Source organism: Aethalodelphis obliquidens, unplaced genomic scaffold (assembly GCF_003676395.1).
Source record: "Aethalodelphis obliquidens isolate GAN/ISIS:26980383/991018 unplaced genomic scaffold, ASM367639v1 scaffold48, whole genome shotgun sequence".
In the NCBI taxonomy this organism is placed as follows: Eukaryota; Metazoa; Chordata; class Mammalia; order Artiodactyla; family Delphinidae; genus Aethalodelphis; species Aethalodelphis obliquidens.
The window spans coordinates 10,779,857-10,792,437 of NW_020837992.1; the positions used below are offsets into that span (position 1 = coordinate 10,779,857).

General features: G+C 42.3%; 1 protein-coding gene across 4 annotated transcripts in view; it reads left to right on the forward strand.

Moving 5' to 3' along the window:
* Positions 1-12,581, forward strand: part of CENPF (centromere protein F) — a 61,241-nt gene that overhangs the window by 22,572 nt on the left and 26,088 nt on the right. For all 4 annotated transcript variants that reach the window (XM_027082983.1, XM_027082980.1, XM_027082981.1 and 1 more), the window contains exons 8-11: positions 347-472; positions 1,421-1,549; positions 5,522-5,644; positions 12,113-12,248. In XM_027082983.1, the coding sequence (XP_026938784.1) occupies positions 347-472; positions 1,421-1,549; positions 5,522-5,644; positions 12,113-12,248 (514 nt within the window). The remainder of the gene's footprint in view (positions 1-346; positions 473-1,420; positions 1,550-5,521; positions 5,645-12,112; positions 12,249-12,581) is intronic.

Genomic DNA, 12,581 nt, shown 5'->3' on the forward strand with positions numbered 1-12,581 from the left:
CTCCTACCCCCAACATCTTCTAAAAAAAAAAGCAAAAACAAAAAATCATTATTCAGACATGCTGATTTCTTTTTTCATGGCACAAGTTATGAAGTATTTATTTAAATGGTCTAATGCTTTACATCCTTGCTAATATTTCCCAAATATAATTTTATGTGTGCTAAAATAATTGTAGTGGTTTTGGTACTTGACTAATTGTTTTAAACCCAACTTTTTATGAAATAAAAATGTCAAAACACTATGTTAAACTTGAACCAGATCATGGGACTAATTTTTCTAAAATTCAGAATGTTTGCTTCTTTCCAAGAATTTTTGTTTTGTACTGAGTGTCTTAATTTGTTGTTAGTGTATTGCTTTGGAGCAAAAACTGAAAAAATTGACTGAAGATTTGAGTTGTCAGCGTCAAAATGCAGAAAGTGCCAGATGTTCTCTGGAACAGAAAATCAAGGAAAAAGAAAAAGAGTTCCAAGAGGTAAGGTAAATGGATTCATGAGGAGTTTGTCCAGAAGGCTCTTGTCGGCATTTCCTAGTTTGATCATTTGAAAAGAGGAGTGTCTGTCATTATTTGGGATGTTCCACTAGACGGGAAATGCTTTGTGCGGAAAAGGCACTATATTTTCCTTCACACTTTTCCATCTTTTAGTTTTTGACTGGAGAAGGGACTTAGAATGTTCTTTTTTATCCACATTTTCTGATTTGTTTGAAATTTGACACCAAGTAGGAAAGGATTGTATTTCTTATTTCAAACACTCTGTGTTCTAAAGGAAATTGTATTACATTCAGCAGGTGTATTTAAAGGCTGTGGGTTGGCAAATACATTAGGAAGGTAATTGATGGGGAGGGGAATGAAGTTGGCAGACAAATTAGGGCTGAAGATGCCCTTGCATAAGGCTTGGTATCAGTTTCAGGTGAGTTAGCCTTGAAATGGGTCTATAGTCTTTCAATGAGAGTGACTGGGAATGTTAACCTGGTGTCCCTGTGTGATTATCCAAGTTAATTGGTGGCATTTCCTTCCTGTCATTCTCAATGGTCAGTGGCATAAGCTATTTGACATTTTAAACTCCATTTTTGAGTGTGTTGATTTCTCAACCGAGTTGTGACCGGCTACAGCTCGGCTCTACTCTTTTGCCCCTGGATAATTCAGAACAGAGGTGATTCATTTAAGTCGGGGATGAGGCGGGAACAGGCCAGTTTCCATGTGTTCTCCTGGCAGACTCCTTCCTCTTCCGCTCAGAGACCCGGATCTGATGCCTGGGACCCGTGCTAAGGCTGCCTATATCAATCATCAGGTAGTCGCAGACCGGCTCCCATAATCTTCTGCTCTTACAGAAGAGCATTGCTTGGGGGAAGAATGGGTCTCGCCCTAGGATCTCCCTTGTTAACCAGCATCAGTTTGATGCATTTGTCTTTTGCTTTTTAGGAGCTCTCCCGTCAACAGCGTTCCTTCCAAACCCTGGACCAAGAGTTCACTCAGATGAAAGCCAAGCTCACCCAGGAGCTACAGCAAGCCAAGAACATGCACAACATCCTCCAGGCTGAACTGGATAAAGTAGGGTGCTAACTGATTTCTCCCTCCTCCTTAACCTCCCCATCCCCTTTTTAATACATGTCATTTCTGTACCACAGCGGACATATGATACCTTTAAAGAAAGAAAAAAAAAGCTCTATCCTCACTTTCCTTACGTATCAAAGTGGAGAGCAAACTGAACCTTTCTGGGTCTGGGTTTTCTTGTTTAGAGAAGGAGTGCAGTGAGTGAGGATCTCAGATCTGAAGGTCTGTGGGCGTCTCTGATATTCCAGTGGTTCTTGGTCATGCCACCAGCTGGGAGCTATCCCAAGTATTTATGCTTCCAAATAGTCAAAGCACTGAAAATTATAATTTACTTATTTAACACTCCCTGCACAAATGATCTCATCTGCTTTTATGGCTTTCTGTGTCATCCATGTGACGATGACATCCATGTTTATATCTCCAGCCTGGATGTCTGGTCTGAATTTCAGACTTGTGGGTGTGCATCTGATATTTCCAGTCACACACGTAATAGGCATCTCACACTTGAAACATGTTATTAATGGAACTCCAACTTTTTTCAGACTTGTTCTTTGCTTAGTCTTCCTTGTCCCAGTAAATAGCAATTCCATTCTTCACATCGCTCAGGCTAAAACCTCAGTGTCATCTTCACCTCCTCTTTTCCTCTCAACACCTCAAAGTAATCCATTAAAACTCTGCTGGCGCTACCTTTATTTATTCACACACACACACACACACACACGTGTGTGCATGTGTATTTGTGTATATCTGTGCATATGTATATTTTCATGCATGAGTATATGTGTGTATTATATGAATAGTATAAACTTTTTTGTGGGTTAGAACACAAAATCTATATAGAACAAATGTACAACAATAAATTACTATAAGGCATGCCTCTCTTGTGACCATTATATATGTCAGAGGATAGAATCTTGTTGGCTACCCCAGAAACCTTTCATGTGCCACATACCTCCCTGCTAAGAATAAACCTGACTGCTCTGTCTTTATGTTTTATACTGGATCTGACTGCTTTCACCATCTCCAGCTCTATATGTGGTCTAAGACACATCATCTCTCACCTGGGTTTCTGTACCAGCATCCTAACTGGTCTCCCTGCTTCCACCCTTCCTCCTCACAGTGTGTTTTCAATCAGCAGCCAGAGGGAGTCTTTTCAAGTATAGGTCAGATCATGTCACTCCTCTGCTCAGAAGTCTGCAGTTACTCCCCATTTCTCAGAGTAAGAGTCAGGTCATTCCAAATGTATGCAGGAGCCTAGGTGGCCTTCCCACCACCTTACCCACTCACCCCATCTCCTACTCTCCCTTTGCTTACCTGTCCACGTGGCCTCCTTGCCATGGGGGGACACACCCAGCAAGTGGCAGCTTTGGGCTTTGCTCTTGGGGGTGCTCCATCCCCAGACAGATCTGTAGGGTGTGAGCCTTCACTATCTGAAGACTTGCTGCTCCAGTGTCACCTTATGAATGACATCTTCCCGTGGTCACTACATAGACCCTTGCCCTCAGGTACTTTCTGTTTCTTTACCTTGCTTTATTTTTCTCCATAAAGTCTATCACCTGACATACAATAGAGTTATTTGTTTATTTAAATATTATCTTCTGGGGCTTCCCTGGTGGTGCAGTGGTTAAGAATCCGCCTGCCAATACAGGGGACACGGGTTCGAGCCCTGGTCTGGGGAAGATCTCACATGCCGTGGAGCAACTAAGCCCGTGCACCACGACTACTGAGCCTGCGCTCTACAGCCCGCGAGCCACAACTACTGAGTCCGCATGCTACAACTACTGCAGCCCGTGCGCCTAGAGCCTGTGCTCCGCAACAAGAGAAGCCACCGCAATGAGAAGCCCACGCACTGCGACGAAGAGTAGTCCCCCCGCTCACCGCAACTAAAAAGAAAGCCCGCGTGCAGCAACGAAGACCCAATGCAGCCAAAAATAAATAAATTAATTAATTTAAAAAGATATTATCTTCCTTCCATCACTCAGATCTTTCCATGAGGACAGGGTCTCGTCTGTTTAGTTTCCTGCTCCATCTGCAATGCGGAAGCACTAAATATCCAGAGCTTTATGCTCTCAGAAGAAGCAATGTGGAATGTGGTCATTCATTCTTTTCTTCTTTTTTTTTTTTTTGGCTGCGCCCTGAGGCTTGTGGGATTTTAGTTCCCCAACCGGGGATTGAACATGGGCCCTCAGCAGTGAAAGCGCAGAGTCCTAACTGCTGGACCGCCAGGGAATTCCCAATTCATTCTTTTCTTGACTTCACCCATTTTCCCTGAGAGGGTGACACATTTTAGAGTTTTATGCTGAATATGTCAGGTATTCACCTGTTGTCAGAGTTATACTTATTTTCTTAGTGTTTGTTTATTTTCTAAAAGTGAGGGTTTACCAATTAGGTTCTCATATGAAAAATACAGGTTAATTCCCAAATGTAAGATATAGCAGCCTAGGACATGTTGATTTCTAGTAGCAGAGGAGCTGGGGATGGGGGAATGCAGGTGAAATGCGGACAGCCAACATTTATTGATATCTCTTACATACAAGGGATCATCTGAAGTTCTAATAGAGTCATTCCTTTATCTATCCATCTGTCCAAGTTTGGAAAAAAGAAAAAAAATCTTCCTGTGCCAGGATAAATTGTTATGCACTATTTATTGGATGTCCTCCAAGACTTTTAAAAATATACATTCGCAAATGTATAATTTTTTTTTTTTTTTGGTTTAAAAGGAAGCATTCTGTTGGTAGTGTCTGAGCCTTGTTTATATCGGATGTTTTGTAGTTTATTTAGTCATTCCCCTACTGATGGGTATTTAGGTTCATGTAGCACCATTGGTGGTATCATTGGGCAGGTGAAGATGTGTGTTGCTGGTGCTTCTGTAGGACAGCTTCCTACATGTGACATTGATGGCCTCGAGGGCATATGTGTTCTCACGTGTGATAGGTACTTCCAAATTGCCCTCCAGAAAAGTCGTAGCAGTTCACCTGACACCAGCTGTGAGAGGCCTGTTTCCTCCCATCCTCCTAATAGGAGGTAGTCCAGGTTTTTAAAGTTTTGCCAACTAAGGAGTGAAAAATGTTATCTTATCATTGTTTTAATTCACACTTTTAAAATATATATATTTATTTATTTGGCTGCCTCAGGTCTTTATTGCGGCGTGAGGGCTCTTCGTTGTGGTGCACGGGCTTCTCTCTAGTTGTGGAGCGCGGGTTTTCTCTTCTCTAGTTGTGGCGCGTGGGCTCCAAAGCACGTAGGCTCTGTGGTTTGTGGCACGTGGGCTCTAGTTGAGAGGCGCGAGCTCAGTAGTTGCGGCACATGGGCTTAGTTGCCCCGCAGCATGTGGGATCTTAGTTCCCTGACCTGGGATCGAACCCGCATCCTCTGCATTGTAAGGCGGATTCTTTACCACTGGACCACCAGGGAAGTCCCAATTCACACTTTCTTGATTACCATTGAGGTTATTTCTTTCAGAAGGTGATTTGCCATTTGTATCTTTTGTCATTTCTGTTTCTGTCCTTTGGTCTTTTTATAAATGGGCTTGCCTCTTTGTATATTGAACCATAGATATGCTTTATGTGTTGTATTTTGGAAATATCGTTTTTATTCTGTTGTATTTATTGCAAATGTGTTCTCCCAGTTTGTTTTCTCAATTTTTGTTATTTCTTATCTCATTTTTTAAAATTAGTTTATTACTATTTAGTTGTTTTATTTTTTTGTGGTTAATTGTTTTCCTTGTGGCTTCCTCCTCAAACCCAGCCTTTTCCATCAACATATGCTGCTGCCAAGTAATGTCACAGGTTGACATGACGGTATTTTAAGTTCAACTTCTAGGGCCTTATTAAGCTGATATGTATAGTGGGTCTCAACCAAAATAGATGATATCAATTATTATATTCCATGACCTTTTTATTCTTTAAGAATACATAGTTATTTAAAAAGTAAAGAAAAATGAAGCTTTGCTTTGTTTTCTACTTGTAGGCCACATCTGTAAAGCACCAGCTGGAAAAAAAATTGGAAGAGTTTAAGGAAAAGTTCAGTAGAACTGAACAGACCTTACAGGCGAGTCAGACCAAGGAAAATGAGCTGAGGAGAAGCAGTGAGGTAAGTGAGGGGTAGAGAAGAGTATTTGTCAGCTTCTGTACAGGAGGAAGTGGGAGGGTTAAAGAATTTCTATACCATTTTCTAGTAGTTTATTATAGCTACATTTTTGTTTTTAATTTGCCAGAAGTATATATTACAGTGTTTTGTATAAAATCTATGACATAGAACATGTGGGGTTTTCTTTTTCACTTTCTATTCTGATATAACTTACTAATATACATCTAGCAATTATAGGAAAGCATGACTTATATTAAGACCATGTACTACTCTTTTGTTTTTTCTTAAGATTGTTTTAGACTACCTGTGAGGTGGAAGGATGGAAGAAAGCAAGGGATTTTCTAAATGGAAAGAAACAAAACTGGTGATGGGAGGTATAATTTAAATCCCTTTTCCAAGGGTTGGCTTTTGCATCATCAAATATTAAAAACCTTGTGCAAAGTGATAGACTTAAATATAAAATTTTTTACAGATAAAGAGTTTCTAGATTTAATATTGTTATAAAAACCTCAAGTAATTGTAAATTGTATTACTCTGGCTTCAGCAGTCAACATTAACTTTCATGTTGAGTGTGTGCAAGGCATGGGTGATGGTGTCTTTGCTGGGTTTTTTTGGTTTTTTTTTTTGACCATGCTGCGTGGTATATGGGATCTTACTTCCCCCACCAGGGATCGAACCCGCGCCTCCTGCAGTGGAAGCACGGAGTCTTAACCACTTGATCACCAGAAAATTCCCATGACGGTGTCTCTGGAGAGTCATGGTAACGATACAAAATTGTGGATGAGGTTTCCCAATGGCACGGAGTACTGGGCGTACCCTGATGTTGCTTCTACCGATAGGATTTTATCTGTACTTAACTTTATTTATTTATTTATTTATTTATGGCTGTGTTGGGTCTTTGTTGCTGCATACGGGCCTTCTCTAGTTGTGGCAAGCGGGGGCTACTCTTCGTCGCGTTGCTCGGGCTTCTCATTTTGGTGGCTTCTCTTGTTGCGGAGTATGGGCTCTAGCACACGGGCTTTGGTAGTTGTGGCACACGGGCTCAGTAGTTGTGGCTCGTGGGCCCTAGAGTGCAGGCTCAGGAGTTGTGGCACACGGGCTTAGTTGTTCCGCAGCATGTGGGATCTTCCCGGACCAGGGCTCGAACCCGTGTCCCCTGCATTGGCAGGCGGATTCTCAACCACTGCGCCAACAGGGAGGTCCCCGTACTTACTTTAATTTGCTTCTCTCTGAATATATTTAGTTGCTTGGAGTTTATTTTAAAGGGCTTAATTAAGAACCATTTAGGGGCAGTTAATAGACTGAAACAATATGAATAGAGTCATAAATCTACATTGTAGTTTTATGGAAAAGCACCGCAGAACATTGGAGGTTTCTTTTCCAGCAAATGTTACAGGAAAGAATTTGTTTTCACTAATCTTTTAACTATTCTGCAATTACTTTTTAGATTGTACGGTTTTTTTTGTTTGTTTGTTTTTTAAGTTCTCTGTAAAGAACAGTGATTTATCCAGGTGAGGCAAGTCTAAATATATTTATCCCCTCAGCTTCAAGGAGTGTATTATGGTTATAAAATCAGAACGTCTGTCAGTAGCAAAGAAGAGGTTGTTAAAGCAGCTATAGCCTCAGAGGGGTAATACTGCTGGAGAGAGGAGGCCACAGCCCCAGAAACCTGAGTGGAAGAAAACTTCATATCAGATGACGGTTTCATCAGCAAACGTTTTTAAATGAAAGCGTTTGTTTCAGCAAAACAAATGTTCGCCGTTTGGCCAGTGGGGACCAACCAACAGATGCTTCTGCTAACATTTCCACAGGCAGACTGGCACTGAACTCTTCCCTCTGTGAGCTTCCCTTTCAGCCAGGAACTCTCCCGCGACTCCACTGGCTGCCTGGTGGAAACATTTTGTAAAATCGATCGACTGGTTAAGAGGGTCCAAACACTTTGCAAACGGTTTGCTTGGCGAAGGCTCCATAGTGGGCTGGACATTTCTCGCAGGTGTTTCTGAAGACGCATGCATCCCTGCAGGGCCTGGTTTGTCAGCTGTGGAGCTGTCCACCACGAAATCTAGCTAAATGCCCGTCATGTTGCACTTAATATTTCATTGATTTCTGTGTCCAGTGAGGGCAGTCATTGGAGGTGTGTAGCTCAGGGCCAGGGGATTCATTTAGTATTTGTCTTTAACTTACGTTTTTGTGTGTGTGCCTTCTTTTGAGGATGATATCAAGAATTCAAAGGGTGTAGCTGGCTCTTGCAGTTTGAATTGGGATTGGAATCAGAAAAGCAATTTACCCAGTTAGACTGGTGGTATAGCTTCGAGGTAAAATTTTGGTGACTTTAAAGTGAACGAGATCTGAAATTGCATCACTTTTCTGCCACCTCCCTGCTGTGTGACCTGGGGACAGTGATTACCATTTCTGAGTCTGACTTTCCTCATCTGCATATGGGGACTAATACTAACCTTCCAGAGCTGCATTAATGATTAACTTAAATATTGTGTGTCAGATGTTTAGATCCGTGCCCAGCAAGCACATAAGGGCTCTTTGGTCTTCACAACTGTTGTAACTTTTTGATGCTACCACTGTTTGCTCTCACCCATAGGCACAGAAAGGATGGGCAAAGGAAAGAGCATTTGAGATTTTTCACATATAAAATTGCAGCCCATTCTAGTCTTATCGTGCTGGGTATCTTTCTGTACCTAATTATAAGTACAAACAAGTTTAGCACGCTTATAGGTTTTGGATGCCAAAAAAATGAGACAGTTGTACTGAAATTTTCCTTGTCCATGTTTAGCAAACTAATATGCTGCTCACAGTGAGAAATTATCAGTAGTGGAAATGTGATGTAATGGCCCAATCAAGGGTAAAGTTAGCATTTAGTATCAAAGTGAATGGAAGGTTTAGATAAGCTGCTCACCCAGCATCCAGTGCCAGCTCCATAGCATTGGGGTTAGGCGATCATATACCATCATTTGACAGCCAAGATGAGGGAACACTTGCTTGGGGACCTTCCTGAGCGTGGGGACCTGTATTACAACAGGGTCCGCTAAGGGGCCTGGTCTGGCAGGCAAGAATGATGAGGTGGAAGGGGAAAAACACATCCTTTGCATCCATCCCTGGTTCGCCATATAGACTTCACCCAGCAGGGGACGTATTAAGCTTCATTCATGGATGGGATCATGAAATGCCACACACTAACTGAAATTTGTTTTGTCTGGTCCTAGGAAATGATGCTTCCCTGGTTGCTCCTAAACCAAAGTTGATCTGGCTGGAATTGCTCGCTAAGCTCTAAGGCTGGCTTGTGGTTATAGGGTTTTTTCTTGTGTTTTTCCAGACGAGTGCCCAACTCTGCAAATCATGTGAGGTTGCAAGAGCTGCCTAGGAGAATATATCCTTGTATGCTTAACGCATCGTTGGCAGTGAGCCACCCAGTCAAGTCCTAAGTGGCTGTAAGCTGTGCAGAAAACGAATTGCTGATGGGTGGCAGCCTACAGCTCCATTTTCAGATGTTCATTTTCTGAATTCTGGCTTTTTAAAATTCTTGGGTTGGCCATAGCCATAGCATGATAAGCCTGCTGGGTCTCAGGACTGGCTGAACATTCCTTCATTTGAAAGAAGTATTTATGGAACTACTGCCAGAATAGACAAAGACTTGTTAATCTTTTCATTGAGCTTAGTATTCATTTAAATGTCTCCAGTTATACACAGACATGGATAGAGACGAACAGACGCATAAACATAAGTTGCACCCTCCCTCCTGGGGTCCCTCCCTACCTCTTCTCCTCCTTTTCACCTTCCTTCCTCCTACTGGGATGCACCCAGCTTTGCATACAGTGTCTTGTCAGCTTTCTTGTCACGCCTCTAGATGTAGGTGCCATTTGATTTGATGATTTTTTTTTAGGGTAAAAAACATAAGTTGCAAAATAAAAATGCTAAGTCAACTCAGATGGTTGCATTCTAGTTACTCTCTTATGTTGAGCTCACTTAGCTGATCTTAGCATTGATCACACACATCTAGCTGCTGTTAAATTTTAGGAAGAAACACTACTGACAATGCTCCATTACCCTTGTTAAAGTACGTTAAGGTATTTTTCCTTTCACATCTGTGATCTCATTTGAGTGGGGATTATTTTGGAGTCTGAAGAGCAAACAAGCGATTATAGATTCTCTAGTTGAATGATGCTAGTTTAAGTCAGTAACATCATTGCACTTCAGTGATCATTCTTTGCAGAATTTCACAATGACTGGTATGAATGTCAGTCTTGAGATGAGTTGGAGCGGGCTTTTTTTTTTTTTTTTTAATTTTATTTATTTATTTATTTATTTTTGGCTGCGTTGGGTCCCCGTTGCTGCCCACGGGCCCTCTCTAGTTGCAGAGAGCAGGGGCTACTCTTTGTTGCGGTGCGTGGGCCTCCCATTGCCGTGGCCTCTCCTGCTGCGGAACACAGGCTCCAGACGCGCGGGCCTCACTAGTTGTGGCTCATGGGCTCCAGAGCGCAGGCTCAGTAGTTGCGGCACATGGGCCCAGCCGCTCTGCGGCATGTGGGATCCTCCCGGACCAGGGCTCGAACCCTTGTCCCCTGCACTGGCAGGCGGACTCCCAACCACTGCGCCACCAGGGAAGCCCGGAGCGGGCTTTTAGTTCTGGTTGACCTCTTAATTTGATAGCTTGTCAGTTGAGCTCACGGAAGGGAGGTAGGATCAGGACAAAGGAGACAGAAATATAACTACAACGGACTCTGTCTTATTTTGATGATGAAATGAACATATATACATGAGCACAGCAGCTGGCAGCAAGTTTTCAAGTACTTTCTACCAGCCAGATTCTCCCTCTTCTTGAATTTGGCTTTGCTACGTTGGTACCCATCTGCTGGTAGTAACCAGACTGATAATTGAAGGCAGACTTCCAGCACTGAATTGCCAGGGCCATCTGTTTTCCAACAGTGCAGTAGGGTTTTGGAGGATAGGTCTTAATTGTTTCTTTAAGATTAAAAAATTTCCCCTACTTTTCAGCTTTTCAGAGGGATATTTTTTAAGTGTGTGTGTGTGTGTTTTAAAGTCAGGCTTATGAATCACACCCCCCCCCACCCACCACCACCAAGGATGGGAGTTGCTTGATTCTGTCAGTTTGTAATGATATATGCCAATTCCCAGTGGTCCAGAGGGTGGCATATAATATAGGTTGAAATACTTATCAGCTGTAATATCATTGAAGGTTGAACAGCAGGTTGAGGAATATGGATAGAGGATTTATAATATTTATTATGCAAGTCATGTGGTTAATAAGAAGCATTTTTATTCAGCATGAAAATATTGCTTCATTTTAAGACTCAGAAAAATAGACAGATCTCCCTAGAAAATAGTATGGGGCTGCGTATGTGTCTCTGCTACTCTGGCACATCGATGCATGGGTCCTTCATTTAATCAGGTACCCAAAGGACCTTTCTTCACTGTGAAATCTCAGATTCGTCCACCTAGAATTAATTCTTCCATGCTCCAGCCCTCTGATTTCCCATAGGACACTTCATCTCTCTTGAGGATGTAGTGCATCTTGGTGTGTATTAAGTGATTGGTATTGCATCGTCCCCCACTGGCGGGTACCTGGTCCTGGGGGCAGAGACTCTCTTAACTTGTAGCTGCATCTTTCATAATGCCCATTCCAACATCTTTACATTGCAGACTTTCTTAATGAACATTTATTAAAGGTAATTTTACTCATAAAGACATTCCCATAACAGTGAACCTTAAGATGGTTTTATAACGAAACATCAAAATTTGTCACGTGAATTTTTTGGTTCGTTAGCACCTCAAGAACTTTGCAAATATATATGTGTGTGTGTGTGTGTGTATATATATATATATATATATATATACTTTTTTTGGTTTTTTTTGTTTGTTTGTTTTTGTTTGTTGGTTTTTGCGGTACGCGGGCCTCTCACTGTTGTGGCCTCTCCCGCTGCGGAGCACAGGCTCCGGACGCGCAGGCTCAGCGGCCATGGTTCACGGGCCGAGCCGCTCCGCGGCATGTGGGATCCTCTCGGACCAGGGCACGAACCCGCGTCCCCTGCATCGGCAGGCGGACTCTCAACCACTGCGCCACCAGGGAAGCCCGCAAAGATATATTTGATCATTCAGGTGTGATGGGGACTTGGAGCATTTGTGTTTTGGGGGAGCTTGTAAATAGGCTTTTCCTTATGAACGAACACTTTCACAACCACAGGGACATCCAGAAAGTTCAAAAAATATATTTCTCGAAGTAAAAAGATTATCATCCGTTTTGGATTCTGTGCTTTTGACTTCTATTTATAAAATCATTTTATTGAAGTAAAACTATGTAACTTCATTGCTCAAAGGGAAAGTGTGATTCCTCCCCTAGTGAGATACACACACAGTCCCATTAGGGATCCTCACCAAGGCAGAAGTCCTAAGTTGCTTGAGCATCTGCTTGGGTGATAACTAACTAAACCTGTGCTTTAGGAAATGAAGAGGGAAAACAGCCTCCTTAAGAGTCAGTCTGAGCAAAGGGCCAGAGAAGTTTGCCACCTGGAGGAAGAACTGAAGAAGGCCAAGCAGCGTTTGAGTCAGAGCCAGAACTTTGCAGAAGAAATGAGGGGTGAGTAAATGTAGCGTTTTTGAGTTCTTTCTCTAGGCTAATGTTCCCATGAGGGAGGATGGATATCATTAGAAGCTTCTTTGAATTTTTCCATATCTTCTCCCAGAGAGATGTCTGCAGTTGATGTGGAAAAAGTTTTTGCTTTTCCACTTTTTCGTTTCCAGAGTGATAGTTGGACTTTTTTTTTTTTTTATTGGAACACACTGAGTCCCCAGATGCCTGGTTTTCAGCACTTTGAAACCAGAAGGGTAAATATTTTCCAGACAAAAGTAAATTGTTGGGGCTGTCTCTCGCCTCAGAGTGCTATTTTGTGTCTCAAGTGTGTTTGTTAGT